The sequence below is a fragment of the Cavia porcellus genome, unplaced genomic scaffold, assembly GCF_034190915.1.
Source record: "Cavia porcellus strain 051 isolate PalLab524CR breed Dunkin Hartley unplaced genomic scaffold, mCavPor4.1 scaffold_20, whole genome shotgun sequence".
Classification (NCBI taxonomy): Eukaryota; Metazoa; Chordata; class Mammalia; order Rodentia; family Caviidae; genus Cavia; species Cavia porcellus.
The window spans coordinates 836,933-853,924 of NW_026947503.1; the positions used below are offsets into that span (position 1 = coordinate 836,933).

Below are 16,992 nucleotides of genomic sequence, written 5' to 3' on the forward strand. Positions count from 1 at the left end.
CTGGCGTACGTAGGCGCGTACGGCCGGAAGTTCCGTTGCGCGGGACGTGCTGCTGTTGTGCAGCGGTGCGGGCGTGTAGCACCTGGGCGACTTGAAAAGGGGTGCGGGCCGGGCCGTGGCCGTCTGGCCCCTTGGGGTAGGGTCCCTGAGCGGGCAGCCCTGGGGCGCTTGTCGCAGCCGCACAGTTCTTTCCCGCGCCTTTAGGCAAGTCGCTCGGCGCTCTGCCGCAGAGCCGCGTGGAGCCAGGATGTCGTACATGCTTCCGCACCTCCACAACGGCTGGCAGGTAGACCAGGCCATCCTCTCTGAGGAGGATCGGGTTGTGGTCATTCGGTTCGGACACGACTGGGACCCTACCTGCATGAAGATGGACGAGGTGCTGTACAGCATAGCCGAAAAGGTAATGTTCATTGCTTGCCCGGCCTTTCTGTGGTGCGGCAATTCGCAACTCGGTGCTAGTAGGCAGCTCAGACTGTTGAACGTGAAACCAAAATCAGCGTTAAGACTGATAAATTTAAGAATGTATTACTAATGGCCTAGTTCTGAAGTGTAAACCCATCTAGCCAGAGAAAAACACAGGCTTCTTAGGCATTTTGCCTTGGCAAAGTGAGGTTGTGAGCCCTGGAGTTGTGGGTCATAACTTTCGTCTGTTCGTAGAAGTGCCCATAGTTCTCACTTTTTTGAGAGACTGACACTTTCCCTTTCTCAGAATGTTAATAATTGCTATTGTTAACGTTTTTTAAAAAATTTATACTGTGGTGAGCAAAACACATTTGCCAGTTTTATTGGAAGTAGTTACTTTAAATAGCATAGTTCGAAAGAATTTTTTGTATCTTGTTTTATTGTGTTTAAAAAGCCAAATTGAAGCTGGGCATGGTGACGCATACCTGTAATCCCACCACTAGAGAGGCTGAGGCAGCAGGATCACCGAAAGTCGGAGGCCAGCCTAAGCTACATCCTGAGTTCTAGGGCAGCCTAAACTACAGACCTTGTTTCAAAAAGACAAAAAATAATAAAATAAATGAAAATAATAAATAAATGGCAGATATTGCGTGGGCATGGTGTCACAGGCCTGTAATCCTAACCCTCAGGAGACCAAAGGAGTAAACTTGCTGTAAATTCGAGGCCAGCCTGGACTACACAGTGAGAGCCTGTCTCAATAAATAAACGAATACAGAGGACATCAAGTGTAGAGAAAGGAGTTGGATAAAATGGCACTGAAATGGGAAAGTGTCCACCTCTGCGTGTCCATTGTTATCTTGACTGCGCCTTTTTGGATTGACTGTTGAACACCTGGCTTCTTGGATTCTTAACTCCCAGCATAAAGTAACTTTTTTCACTACTGTTTATTTCAGAAACAATTATGTTTCAAAAAATATACAAAAGCGAAAGAAGAAGAACCACTAGACAGAAATAACATTGTTGCTATTTTGGTATGTGACCTTCCAGATTTTTATATGCATTTGTACTTTTTAATTTTTTATCAAAGTGAAGTCATCCTCTGCCTACTACTTCTAACCGACTTACTTCATATTATTTCCCTGTGTCATTAGTTACCCCTATCATTTAAAAAAATAAATAAACGAATATGTACAGAGCTTTTACATTAATACCATGATAAACCCCCTTTTTTCTTCGTTTTTTTTTTTTGCTTTATCCTTTGCCCTTTGTGAGTCATTCGATTTGCAGTTTGAAATGATTCAAACACAAATGTTAGGAGAAAATAAAATTATATTTGGTTACAACTAGTTTTTCTAATTTTTTTTGTTGGTTCACTGGATGGTCTGTGGTGCTTGTTTGTTGACAGTAAAGGTGCAGTTGTAGGGCGTTGTTGTATGATCAGGGTTTTATTCTTTTGCTGGGTGAGACAGGATCACACTGTGCAGTTTAGGCTGGCCTTGGACTCATTTTATAGCCCAGGCTGGTCTTAGACTTGCAATGATTCTCCTGCCTCAGCCTCCCAAGTACTGGAATCACAGGCATGAGCCACCACACCTACCCCTAGCTCTTTTTAAAAATTTTTTAAGATGAGCTGTTTTAAGTAGTATTTTATTTTAGTTTAGTTTTTTGGTTCCAGGGAACTCACAACCTCACACTTGCCAGTCGGGTACTTGTGTCACTGAGCTAAACTCCCGGCACAGGAATTTTTAAAATGTTCAGATTTTTAGTACAAAGTATAACTCTTAAAAATCTCCCACTGCAGCAGTGACAGATAACAGGGGCTCTTCCTCATCTTGTTGCAAGCCCTGTTTAATTCAGTTATCCCAGAAGTTTTAAAATGAGGAAAAGTTCTACTTCAGGCTGGATTTGACTATATGATTTCTCCTAGAATGTGTTGTATCAGATTCTACAGTGCCCAGCATCACCTCATACTGGTGGTTTTGAGCTGAATACTTCATGAAGAAAATTAATCTCAAAACTCACAGGTAATACTTGAAGTATTATCTGAAGGACTGAAGTCCTTCCAGGTGTGAAGAACTGAACAAGTATGGGATAATTTATTTGATAGTTACAACTTTTTTAAACATTTAAAAATAATTTTTTAAAAATAAATTTTCTTCTGGGTATAGTGGCCTAAGTGTGTAATTGCAGCACACAGGAGGCTAAGGCAGGAAGATTGCTGCCAGCCCAAACATAGCAAGACCCTTTCTTAAAATAAATAAATAAATAAAGTGTCCTGCATAGATGTTGATTTTATGTAGTTTTAAAGATACATATTACTTTATGTACCTTTGAACTGGTGTTCCATTTTGTTGTAATATGACTTGTTACAATGCTACGTTAGGGTTCACACCTAAATCCCATGGTGAGTAAGAGTAAATGGGTGTTTTTAATTTTTGTACATTAAAAAGCCCATACAAATAGAATTTAAAATTTCACGAGTGATGACATCGATGCATAATAGCATACATTTCAATAGAATTATGTATAAGGGAGGTATATTTATGAAACTTTGAAAGAATATTAGGGAATTTACCTTGAGCATAGCATTAAGAATTCAGAGAGTCAGTTGAACAATGAGTCAGTGTTCAGCCAGATGAGAAATCTCATAAAAACACACAATGCATATTTTTACTGTTCCTGAGAATTTTTGTCTCTGGTTATAAATAGCCTTGCAGAAAGCATTAGGGGAGATACTGAGTAGTGGCAGGATGTGAGTTTCAGCTAGATACTTGCTACTTGCCAGCCAACTAATCTTTACTAAAGTGCTGGCCTCCTGGGAGTGTTGTGGGAAGAGGCTAATATGAAAAGGTACTATCTTTTTCGAGAGTCTGCCATAGGAGATGGACTTAGACTAACCTAGTTTTTTCCCAGTAACTCTGACCAGAGCCCCTAGGCATTAGCCTGAAGACAATGTGATGAAGAGGTGCCAGTGTGCAAAAGGAACTTTAATTTTTCCTCCATTTTCTAATTTGCTAGACTTTTGCTCACATGTGTACTATATTTGTTGACAAACTAAAGGTGGGTGTATGATTTTAGTTTGGTATAATAAACATTTAAGCCGCCTCAAAAAATGTTTCTGTAAGACTTCTATTATGTAGTAGTAGTGTATTCAATAATCATAAGGTACTATATATAAGTACCTCTCACATTACAGAATTTGCAAGATTTTGTGAGTGGAACTAATCAAAGCAAGTACTGTATTAATTCTTAAAAAGTTACCATTCAGTTATTGAGTGGCTTTAAAATGAATCACCTAAAAATGTAAAAATCATCAACTAAAAAATCCATAGTACTAGTCAACTGCACAAAATTTTTCCAATAATTTTAGATGGACTCTTCCCTGGCTGAGAAATTTCATACAAAAATGTGAAATGCTGGTTGATGTCACGCGCCACCATTTAACCTTGTGTTTTGTGAGAGTTATTTATTTTTTTTAAATTTTTTTAATTTTTTGTCTTTTCAAGACAGGATCTCACTATGCCATTCAGGCTGGCCTTCTGTTCACTTTGTAGCCCAAGCTGGTCTAGAACTCAAAACAGTCCTCCTGCCTCAGCCTCCCAAGTGACATGTGCCACCATGACTGGCTATTTAGTTTAAGTGAAAAGCAGACTTGGTGTCTCACAGAAACCAGATTGCTGAGTTGGCTGAAGAGAAGAAAGCCACACAGATGAGATGCAGTTGGGGTGGAAGTCAATATAATGTTCAAGTAACAATAAAATGGAGAGTCTTTTGGAAAACAGTTTAACATCATAACAAGAGCCCTAGGAACGTCCACTCTAGAGGGAGTGGCTCCGCCCTAAGTATGAGCAGTTCTGAGCTCAGTGAGAGCTCTACTATAATTTGTAATGAAATTGAAAGCAACCAAACTGTCCATTGACAGGAGAGCATGGTAGTGGGAACAATCCATGTATTGAGTAGTTTGGCCAGTCACAAAGCTTGGGAGGTGTTCTTTTCTGGAATCCTCAGGGCTACTCCCTGGTGCAGCTGTTGCCAGCTAATAAATTTTAAAAGGGCAGAACCAAGGTTTGAACTGAAAATATTCACTCTGCCTGATGGAAAACCATCATCTTTGCCCAAAGTTTTATTTAATGATATGGTAAGCATTTGTATATGCTTTCCCGACCAGCATGAGTCTACATTAGAAAAACCTTTACATTTTTAACTTTAAAACATTTTTACTGCTATCAATTTTATTTGACTGCCATGTGTTTTTTAGTTTTTATAACCTGTATAAAAGTATACTGTGCTGAGTAGATAAAAACTAGCGGTTTCCCATTTCATTTTTGTATTTTCAAAATAGATTTTTTTTTATTGAAGAAAAATTAGTGAACATGTAGTTTAATTTTAGTTTTATATAAAAAATGCTCTGGTGCTTTAGTGAAATGTGAATTCATTAATGGATTGAAACATTCGGAAATAGTACTGCTGTATCTGTATTTCAGCCCACATGGAAGAAAGCGGAGTTCATGCAACCCCACAGACCAGCGCTCTTCTAAGGCAACACTGAGGGAGCTCAGGAGTTAAAGGTCGAAGAGAACAAATTTGCCATTGTATTACTAGTTTCTCACATAACTGCCAAACTGGATACAACTAGTAGAAGGTGACTATCCTTACTGGAAGTACTGAGCCTCCTGCTAGGATCCTGTCCCTAAGCAATACACTGGGTTAGACCCCCTTTTAAGGCAGAACTGTAGAATTAAGATTTTATACTGTTACATCGATACTCTCCAAAGATACATTACCAGTGATAGTGATATGCTTCTTGAATTTTGAAATAATACATGTATTGTTAAAGTTTATTCATTCAATAAACACTGACCTAGTACTTTGTCAGACACTGTAGTTGTGGGGAGGCCTCAGCACAGATGGTAGACATGATAGCTCCCCTTGTGCAGCTTCCAGCTGATCCAAGGACGTGACATCATTCATACAGAATGAAAAGGGGACAAAAGGGGTACTGTGGCGTGCCATTTCGTTATGGTTTACTTCTGGATGACACACAGTTTTCTTATTGACAAAAGGAAGATATGTCTTACTATTGTATTAGTATTTACAATGTGAAAATTATTCAGAATTGCTGAGTGAGGATGTCTTGAGTGTCCACATTTACAAAACAGATGAGATATTTCAGTTGCCTTTAAGTAGAGGTAGCACTTATAATGGGATGTTTGCTGCCAAGCTCACCTTTCACCCACAGATACCATTTCTTGTTTTTACCCAGAAGAGATGGGAGTGAGGGCTGGAGGGATTGAGCCTTCTGGGCACCACCGGCCTGTTCCAGCCCCTCCTGAATCACCTCCCAAGTTCATCAGCACTGTTTGCCATTTTTCATACCAAGCCTCATGGGACAGTTGCACACACTTAACATCTCTGTTCTTCAGAACTTCACTCTGGCCACACAACTCCTGCACATCTCATAGGGTCACCGTTGAACTTTCCAGGAGCCAAACACTTTTGAGTCCTGTCTGATTTGAGCTGTGGCCTTAACACAGTTTCCCTTGGGAATCTCCTGTCTGGATGCCTTTGTTTCTGGTGCTGGGGGTTGAACCCAGGGCTTCACACCCTGGGAATAAGAATTTGCTGTAATACCGAGCTACACTTTCAGCCTGCCTTGCCTGCTCATGGCCCTATGGTGGGCTTCTGTGCTAACCCCAAGGCCCCATCTTACTTTAAGTTACAGTGACTCTTTTTCTAAATAAGTCACATTCTCAGTTTTGGGAACTGGAGTTTTTCTATTTTTTCATTAGGAACACAGCTCGACCCATAATGTGTAAAGTCGATGTAAGCTTTTTAGAGAGCCTTGATGCAGTAGTTATAAGATCCTTTAACATGGCCACTGTTGGCTGAGATTCTGTTTTTTGATTCATACTTAAAAATAATGAAATATGTCTACAAATTAAGAGTGAAAGTGTGTACTGGTGAATAACATTCATGAAAAATCAGTAAGAAAGTAACAAAAATGATGAAATAATGATATATTAAAGAATAGGAAGTATATCATTAATAATTACATGATCATATTTTGTGAAACAGTATAAATTAATTTAAATTAATTAAATATACCCAGAAAAAAAAGATGGGACAGAATAAGCAAAAGTGTTAATAGTAGTTGCCTCTGAGTATGGGATTGGGAGTTATTTTATAGCAGTACCACGTTGAGCCTAACCATTGAATTTGATTCAGTTATCATGTAACTCAGATTGCAACCAGAATTGTGGAAAGAATCAAGTTCATGAACCGAGGTTCCACTGTAGTTTTTTTAGCTGTTTCTTTTCTTTTTTTTTTTTTTTTAATTTTGTTGCTTTTCTAAACTTTCATGATAAACTTACAGTTAAACAAATTTATAGAAAATGGTGCAGTATTATCTGAGTTCACTATTAGTACTTGCAAACGTTCAAACTTAAGTAATTGTGGGGAAATGGATGGCTGAATTCTGCAGGCATGCTTTAGACCAGTTGTTTAATACATGTAATATGTATTTGTAAAGGTACACATTTCTGAAAGATCATACAGATCACTCATACTTCAGCACAAATGGCGGCTCTGTGACTGTTTTCTTCAGGCCTTTGGTTTGTTACTTAAATTTAGGTAGTTGCTAAGCTATTCTGAGAAATGTCAAAATGAGTTCCAGATAGCCAGTTGGTCAGGATCCTGGTAGTGTTCCATTATTTTCCTAAGTGTTAGCTCTACAGGGAATTTGATTTGAAAAAAATCATCCAGTTTACCTGTTTTATTCTGAAAAATCTTCTTTGCTTTTAGGTTAAAAATTTTGCAGTTATTTATCTCGTGGATATTACTGAAGTGCCTGACTTCAACAAAATGTATGAGTTATATGATCCGTGTACAGTCATGTTTTTTTTCAGGTATGTTACCTTAAATCATTATTTAAATGGAATATTCTTGGTAAGATGTTTCAGGTAACCCAGGCAGATTCCTTTATTTAGAAAGAAATTAGTTTTTGCAGACATATTACAAGACAGTTTGTATCACAAGGCAGTCAGTGCCTTTTAAATGATTTTCAAAATAGTAATTCCAGTTGTAGCATTTACTCAGTAACCTTTGAGCTAATTACCCAGAAACCCGACTGAAGTATAATGAAATGGAAGATATTCTTAACTGACATTTCAGATGTGTTTAAATATATTCTATTAATAAAAAATGTTTTAAAATCTTTTTTTTTTTTTTGTCTTTTTTCGTTTTTATCGGTACCAGGGATCGAACTCACGACTGCCTGCTTGAAAGGCAGGCACTTACGCCGCTGAGCTAAATCCCCAGCCCCTTAAAATCATTTTTAAAATACAATATCAATCACTGTAGTGTCTGTCTGTAGCTCTAACTGTTCCAAGGGGTGAAGATGGCAGAGGATAGAAAAATAAGAAAAAGAGACAAAAGTTGAGGTCAGGTGGAGCTCTCTTTCCCTCTCTGAATGGGAGGAATGGAACTGTTCAACCAATGCAGCATGTTTATTTATACATCTAGCAACTTAAAGGTCGTGTGACACCCCATTGCCTCAGTCTGACCTTAAGGCCACCTAAGAGCTTGGAGACTGGAGCAGCTTTTTCATGTGATTTGCCCCAGGCACTCTTTGTTCTCCAGACACAGGCCCTGCCCCGTCATGAGTGAGTGAGCTGCAGCTTCAGTGGCTTCCAACAAATGATTTATTGTGTTCTGGATGTGGTGGCACACTCCTATAAATCCAGCATTCAGGAGGCTAAAGCAGGAGGATCACTGCAAGTTCAAGGCCCACCTGGAGCTTCATAAGTGAGTTCAGGGTCTGGACTGTATAATGAGACCTTGTCTCAAAAACTGGAAAATAAAAACAAAAAACCTTAATGTCCTTTTTCAAGGACTCTAGAAGAAAACCTGAATTTAATTGCTTTCATCTATAAATAAATACAACATTTTACCAGTTCAAAAATTATATTGTAAAAATTTAATTTGGAATGCAGTCACCATTTGACATTGTTATCAAAATTTTTTACTGTAGTTCTATAGAAGTTGATAAATAGCAATATGAGTGTTTGTGTTGGTTACTTTTCTCTTGTTGCTGAGGAAAAAATGCCCAAATTAGGGAAAGAAAAGTTTATTTAGCTCACTGTTTGTGGAAGTTTCAGTCTATACTCAGCTGGCTCCAAGGCAGGATCACATGGCAGAGGGCAACAGTTAGTGGCGGCAAAAGACCAAAAAAGCAAGAACAAAGAGGGGAGTGCAAGAGAAGACTGTTTCTGTTCCTTCTATTGTATGCAGGCTACCTACTCTAGGATAGCTGTCGCACTCATACACATAATCCCAGCATTGGACTGTGAATCAATCACAAACTAGATTTAGCAGTCTCCAAAAAGCACCCCTATGACTGCCTGAGACTTTGTGGGGACATCCAGACACAAACCATGACAAGCTTCATACTGGTAAGAAAGGTCTCAGTGGGTTGTATAGGTGTATATTATTAGTTTTATATTTTGTATGAATTTAGTACTGTACATCAGCACTTACTTATGAGCTCAGTTCTGTAGTTACATGATGTCTTATCAGGATCAGCTGCGTTATTTGCTCAGGGTCTAACAGTCCAAACTTGTGGAGTTAATGGTTTTCTGGAGCCAATGGAGAATGGTTCACTTTGACTTACTCAGGCTGTTGGCTGAGTCGGGGTCATTCTGGTTGTATATCTGAGGTTTCTGTTTCTTTGCTGCTGTCAGCGTGGGGCCACTGTGCTCTTAGAGACTCCTCATCTTGACAGTCATGATCAGTCAGTGCTCTGTGGCTATCTTCCAATTCTCTTTTGCTTTTAGAAATAGAATTACTAGATTAGACTTGCCTAAATGATCCAGGATAATCTTATTTTAAAGTCAGTGGACTAGAAACCTAAATCACATCTTTAAAATTTCCTTAGGATGTCATGTCACAACCACAGGCAGGAAGCCTATCATGTTCATTGAGTCTCGGGGGACATTTTAGGATTTTGGCTACTTTGGTCTGTCCTTTAGCTCCCAGGCTCCATATGCCATTTGTAAGGAAAACACATCCCTCCCCAGAGTTATTGAGGATCCCAGCACAGGACAGCATCAGTTCCAACATTCCTAAATCTCATTGTCCAGATCATTGATACCATGAACATGTATATCCTGAGCACCGTTCGTTTTTCCCTGTGGACCTGTGAAGCTCAGAGTGAAGTGAAGCCCCTCTGTCCCTAGCACACCTATACTCCCAGCACTCTGGAGGCTGAGGCAAGAGGTTGGCCACAAGCTCAAGGCCAGCCTGAGCTACATAGTGAAACTGTCTCACAAAAGTGGAAGGAAAGCAGGGAAGCTCTTGTCCGAGGCTGGGCAAACTTCTTAGGCATCAGTACCTAAGATTATCCTCACAGCTTCAGGTTTTACCCTCTGGTAGTGAGCCTACTGAAGTCCTTATTCCATGCGCAGTGTTTGTGGGTGGGTAGTTTGTTATCTTGCTTCTTTAACCTGCACTGGTGCCATCATCTCCTCTACCTACTTCTCTCTATCCCTTACATTTTTTAGTATAGAAGGTAAACCCAGTGAAGAATAATGCCTTAGAGTATCATGTGCCTCCTGTTTGGTTGATGAGGCACAGCCTTCACCTCTTGTGACTTGAGTACACTGACTTACAAACTTTCTTGGGTTTCAGCAAAAGTTTGTGGCCATGTCTTCATTTTCTCTGTGCAGCCTTTGCTGCATTTCAGCCTTTTGATGCAAATATTTAAAGGGAGATCTACTTCATAGTCATAAAGATACAAAAGGCTCACATCTTGTAATCTCTGCACACTGGAGACTGAGGAAGGAGAATAACCTCACGTTTGAGGCCAGCTTAAAGTATGTAGCAAGACCTTGTCTCAAAAAAAATAGTAACAGGGCTGGGGATTTAGCTCAGTGGTATAAGCACCTGCCTTGCAAGCAAGCATTCGTGAGTTCAATTCCCGGTACCCATAAAAATGAAAACCAAAAAAAATAGTAAAAAATGTCATTTTCATTTCACAGTTGTAAGCCTTTTAATAAATTTATACCAAGTGCCTGTAAGAACAGTATATCAAAACATACTTTTCAGGAAAACTATCTGTACTACTGTCTGGAAAACAGCTTGTCTTTCTAAGTCTGTGAAACTTTGCTTACCATATCAGATATGTATCCAAAGGACATAAAAGTACAGAAAGAGTTTATGGTCCTAGCATAACAATTTTTTGGAATAGCATGTGGGTTGTGTCCATCTTCTCCTGAACTGTGGTTTTCTTCTTGATCATATGTAAGACAGTGTTAACCAGCAATTGTGTCAGCAGGATACTCAGAGACTTTTTTCGTGGAATTCTTTCTCTGAGCATTGGTGTGCTTTTCTCTTTGCAGGAACAAACACATCATGATTGATTTGGGCACTGGCAACAATAACAAGATTAACTGGGCCATGGAAGATAAGCAGGAGATGGTTGACATAATAGAAACTGTATATCGTGGTGCCCGCAAAGGACGGGGCCTGGTGGTATCTCCCAAAGACTATTCCACAAAATACAGATACTGAGGCAGTGGCATTATGGTCTGTGCAGATAAACGCTGTGGAGCCATTTTCGTGTGGAAATACTTTCAGCTGTGTAAAGCTTTTAGAAGATTACATGGAACTCAGGGACTTGGCAGGTCCTTGAGTAAGGGTTGCATACCTTAATTGAAGCAAATAAACAGTGATGGAACAGTCACAATTGTTAAGAAAATATGTGGATTATGAATTTTGATGGTCAAAATTCATTTATTGCCTTTACTTTTGGAGTGAAATCAAGGTGTTTGTCCTATGAGGACGTTAAATTCTCATACTTGGCTTAGTTCGCCAGAGTCACCATATCAAAGGACCACAAACTAAATGACCTCAACAACTGAAATTCATGATTTCACAATTCTAGGGGCAGGAATTCTGAAAAATTGTTGGTGGGGTCTTCTGAGATTGTAGAGAGAAATCTATCCCCAGACTCCTGGCTTCTGAGACTTGCTGGAGATCACTGGCAATCCTTAGCTGTTTGTAGATCCATCACCTCAGTCTCTACGTCTGTCTACACCAGTGATTTCTGGGTGCGTGTCTGTCTGTCTCTATATTTCCACTTTTCATGAATAGAACAGTCCCATTAGATCAGGGACCCACCCCACTCCAGCATCATCTCAACAATTACAATGACCCTGTTAAGATCACAGGCTGATTGCAGGATAACACATTCAACCTGTAACAGAATGCGAAGTCTCAACTAATTCTTGTTATAAAAACAATACAATAAAATACTGATTATTTGAGGCTTTCCTTTAAGGAGTAGAACTGTTCCTTTCTTAAGAGTTTTGTTTTGTTTTGTTTTGTTTTGATGCAGCATCACACTATATGGTTCAGGCCAGCCTTGAACTAATGGATATCTCAGGCTGACCTCAAAAGGCAGTCCTGGGATTATGGGTATGTACCCCCTCATCTGGCTCACTTTCTCACAATTCTGTTTGATGTACTTGAACACATGTTCTTGTGGAAATCAAGATCCTTCATTCTACCCAGTGACAAGCCTTATTTCACTCCCATCTCCCTTTGCTCTGCCTCTTACAAGACAGTGTGGTGGTTTGTGCTCTCCTGTCACCTCTTGGTGCATGTCCTTTCTCTGACATAAAAGTGAGTGACCGTGTTGGGGAATAGGGTATTTGAGCACACCTAGTGGAGGTTTCAGAACACTTTGCTGCCCTAGGCAGTCACCTTGGTGTTGCTATTTCTCTCCTGTAAGTGGAGTCTTGTCTGCCTTTGTGCGCGCATGGTTTTTTTTTTTTTTTTTTTTTTTTTTTTGTCTTTTTCATTTTTATCGGTACCAGGGATCGAACTCATGACCGCCTGTTTGCAAGGCAGGTGCTTATGCCGCTGAGCTAAATCCCCAGCCCCCGTGCATGCATGTTGATACACAGGAAGCACTGGGCACCTGCTAGATAGGTGGAATAAAAGAGCTCACTCCTGTTACACTGATTCATTACAAGAATAAAATGTCTTTACACATACAGGTGCATTTTATTTATTTTTTTTAAAAGATAGTAAAATCCAACAAAACAAGGCAGAACAAAGTCAATCAAAACAATGCAGCAAAATTGGTACTGAACTTCGAAGCAAGATACTATGAAAACAACAGTAGCTATCATAGTATATCTTACTTGTTATCTTTACAATAGTTGTCCATTCCATCAGGTACGGCAAAATGAAACCAAAAACAAAATGTAATAAAACAATTTGAATAAAGCAAAAACAATCAGAACAAAGCAAAACAATATTTGACTTCAAAGACAAGGTAGAAGGAAGTCTGTATTTGCTATATTGCATCCTGCCATCCTCCCAAGAGTCCCTCAAACCACTGACCCAGGCCTACATAATCAGCCAAACAATACAAGCATTTAGTTGCTGTATGTACCTTAGTTGCCGTCTACTCAGCCTGTCCTCAGAATCAGCAGGTTGCTTGGCCCAGTCAGCTGTTTGCTTGGAAGTTGGAGGACACTGTTTGATTCAGCCCATGCATTGGTAGGCTTATGGAAGGCACTATCTGACTTCTGTCCTTGGAACTGGAGCAGCTTGGGTGGCTTATCAGAAAGGCTGGCTAGTTGATTTCTTCTTTGGTCCCCCCAGTTGCAGCATGGCTGATTCTCTGGAGGCACTGACTTCTCTCCCTGGAAGCTGCACAGCTTGCATGGGCACAAGGGCATTTTAAATAGATTTGAAATTCACAAACAGCATCTAGGATGCAAGAAGCCCTCAGTTCAAACCCCAGCGAAAAAAATGAAATCTATAATCAATGTATTATTTTTCTGATTTATGAAGTAGTAGGATGAAGCCATGGCTCAAGTATTATGAGGCCCTGTTTAAAAAAAAAAAAGTCTGTGTACCTCTTAAGACCCTGACATTTCTCTAAAGATAAAACAACTAGGAACTACATGTGCAGATGCTCAGCATTAGTTTGTGAAGGAGATGAAGTCAGAACCATAGTGAAACATCACTTTTCACCGTGGTGCTAGATTCAGGTGATCAGACTAACAAGCGGTGGGGATGTGGAAAGATTGGGGTTGCTAGTAGGAGTATAGATTGATGTAAGCACTGTGAAAAGCAGGCAAGCAGGTCTAAGACAAATGTGGTATTGCAACAACCCAGCAATACCAACCCTAGGTATCTATCCAAGACACTGGATAGAAACTGCACAAAATGATTATTCACGGTAACCACAATATAGAACTCCAAATGTCCACCAGTAGATCACTGTACTTCTGTCACTGTACTGAATTTGTTGATGTTATAACCAGTTTTTTGGCAAAACAGTAATCCAAATCAATTAAAGAAAATTAATAGAGTAAATTCTAGCAGTAGACATTCAAAGCTGAGAATTATTCACAGAGAAGGCAACATGTACTATAAAAAAATCTCCATATAGGGCTGGGAATTTAGCTCAGCCACATAAGTGCCTGCCTTGCAGATGTGCTGTCGTGAGTTTGATTCTGGTGCCAAAAAACAAAATCTCCATATAAGTCACAAACTCTTGAGATTATACGTGGTGATATATATGTACTGAGAAGCAAGTCTGCAGAAGCTCCCTAAATTTATCCAACTCCCAAGGCAAAGCAAAGAGTTACAAAGAGAGAAGAAAAACAACTACCAGGTAACAACTCTCCAAAAAGTTTCCAGTGGGGAAGAATAAAATCATGAGTTCAAAAAGGCAATGAACCAAAAGTTCACAGCAACTTCACTCAATGTGCCCACAGTGAAATTAAGGAGGGAAATCTTAAAATGAGAGTGGAAATCAATGAAATTGAGACTAAAAATACTTTTAAAAGTCAGCAAATCAAAGAGCTTTTTCTTTGAATGAATAAGTAAAATAGATAAACCTTTAGGCAGGTTCACCATGAGAAAAATAGAAAAGACACTAATGCAATTAGAAATGAAAAAGGTAGAACAGCAGACACTTGAAATTCAGAACATACTACTTTGAAAACGTATACACCAACAATTAATAGCGTATTTTGAAGAAATGAACGGATTCCTAGACACATACAAACTACCAAAACTAATGCAAGAAGTCATACATATGCTTAACAGCCTGATAAGCAATGAAACTGACACAATAATAAAGAGCCTACTAATGAAGAAAGCCTAGGCCGTGATGAACTCACTACTAAATTCTACATAATCTTTAAGCAGGCTGTATTACTGATATTCTTGAAGCTCTTCAGAGAGACTGAAAGGAGTTGAGTGCTACCAAATCCATTGATGGAAGTCAGTATCACCCTGACCCTAAAACTGGATAAAACCAAACTAAAAGTGAGGCTTCCATGAGGGCCTCTGGAGTTGCTGGTAGTTACCCAATGTCTACAGGTTTCAACTGCCCTTTCTACACAGTGAGTCCTGGCTCAGAGAGAAGGCACTACCTTCCACTTCCTTCCTTGTTGAAGTTTCTTTCTTTGGTCTCCTGTGGGCTTCAGTTCTTGCTTCAGATCCTTCCTGTGCCCAGGGCACTCACTTCCCTCCTTCACTTCCTCATGTTGCCATATTCCAGTGTGTGGACACCAAATCTCAGGGAGATTTTTCTCTGTGCTCACCACTCCATCTTCCTGCAAGTCTTGAAAAAAGCCTTAAAATTAATCACCAACTTCAGCAAAATAGCAAGATATAAGATCAACATACAAAAATAATTAGCACTTATATACACTAACAATGAAAGGGATGAGAAGGAAATTATGAAAACAGTATCATTCACAAAACCTTCAAGAAAAATAAAACTCTAGGAATTAGCCTAATCAAGGAAATGAAAGAATCCTACAAAGAAAACTCAGTACTCTGAAAGAGGAGATTGAAGGGGACATCAGAAATGGAAAAATATTCCCTATTCCTGGTTAGGCAGAACAAATATTATCAAAGTGGAAATACTCTCAAAACTGTTGTATAGATTCAATGCAATTCCAGTACCAACATCAAGCTTTACAGAACTATAGAAAACAATTATAAATTCATGTGGAGACAAAAGAGACTGGAATAGCAAAATCAATTTGGGCAACAAGAGCAAAGCAGGAGGCATAGCAATACCTGACTTAAAATGATAGTACAAAGCAATCATAAAAACAGCATGGTACATGACAAAAAAAGAAGCATAGATTGATGGAACAGAATAAAGGATTTAGAAACTTCCTCAGACACATTCAGCTATATGATCTTTGATAAAGAGGACAAAAGTGTATGTTGGAGGAAAGATGGCCTATTGAACAAATGGAGTAGTGAAAACTGGTTATCTGCAGAATGAAACGACCCTTATCTCTTGCCATATACTAAATTAAAATCAAAATGTATCAAAGATCTAAACATTAAAACAGAAACCTGCTGGAAGATAAAATATATAAACACTAGTGGACAAAACTGCAGGAAAGGATTTTCTAAACAAAACCTCAGTTGCCCAAGAAATACCATTAAGACTCAACAAATGGAATTATATCATGCTAAATATCTTCTGTAAGAAGAACCAATCAATAAAGAGACAATTGATAGATGGGGAAAAATTTTGCCTGCTACTTTTCAGACAGAGGGCTAATATATAGACTATATAGAAAACTCAGAAGTTAAACCACCTGGGGGCTGGGGATTTAGCTCAGTGGCATAAGTGCCTGCCTTGCAAGCAGGCAGTCGTGGGTTCGATCCCCGGTACCGATAAAAAGGAAAAAGACAAAAAAAAAAAAAAAAAAAAAAAAAGTTAAACCACCTATCACCCAGGCCAGAAATATTAAGATTAAATCTTACTTTGAAAAGAATGGTTATCATACAAAATTAATAATGCTGGCATGGTTATGGTGAAAAAGCAATCCTTTTTTATTGGTGGGTATGCAAACTAGTACAATCACTATGGAAATTTCTCAAAGAATTAAAATTAGAAATTCCATATTACCAAATGACCTCCCTTCTATGTGTCTTCCCCAAAGAGCTTGTGGAAGATTGAAATAATACAGGGATATATGTATAGCAATGTTTATTACAGCATAATTCATAATAGCTAAATCCTGAAAGCAGCCTGTATGCCCATCAATAGATGACTGGATAAGGTGATAAGTATATATAATGGAGTATTATCAGCTATAAAGAATGACAAACTTAAGACATTTGTAGGAAAATGGATGCACCTGGAAAATACGTCGTGTGAAATAAACCAAACAGACATGTTTTTATACCATATAGTATCACTCACTTGAGTAAGGCAAATTACAAAGAAAGTAGTAAGGGATAGATAAAAGAGGACAAGCAGATGGATCTCTTGCTTAGGGAAGAGGACCAAGGGAATGGAGTGAGGCATGATATTGCAGTCGGGGTTCCTAAGGGAATAAATTTAATACAGGGCACATTATTTATAATATTCATCCAAAAAGTCAAATAAAGAAGAGATCTTGTCCACATGCTAAGAGACCCAAAGAGTCCATCTGAGGGCTTGGATCCCATAAAGTCCTACCTGAGTCCAGCTGAAGACCTAGAGCCTATGGCAGTATTCTCCATGAGTCCATTTGGAGTCCTACAGCCCACAAC

At 39.1% G+C, this 16,992-nt stretch overlaps 1 protein-coding gene across 3 annotated transcripts; it reads left to right on the forward strand.

Moving 5' to 3' along the window:
* The first annotated feature begins 20 nt into the window (after positions 1-20).
* On the forward strand, positions 21-11,155 carry Txnl4a (thioredoxin like 4A). Of its 3 annotated transcripts, none has more exons than XM_003463315.5 (3): positions 21-400; positions 7,204-7,307; positions 10,797-11,155. In XM_003463315.5, the coding sequence occupies exons 1-3, from the start codon at positions 248-250 to the stop codon at positions 10,966-10,968; spliced, it is 429 nt and encodes a 142-aa protein (XP_003463363.1). In that variant the 5' UTR covers positions 21-247; the 3' UTR covers positions 10,969-11,155. The 3 variants fall into 3 exon arrangements, with proteins under 3 accessions (XP_003463363.1, XP_063087467.1, XP_013000644.1); XM_063231397.1 differs by lacking the exon at positions 21-400 and adding an exon at positions 2,388-2,426; XM_013145190.2 differs by lacking the exon at positions 21-400 and adding an exon at positions 4,887-5,044.
* Positions 11,156-16,992: the final 5,837 nt, after the last annotated feature.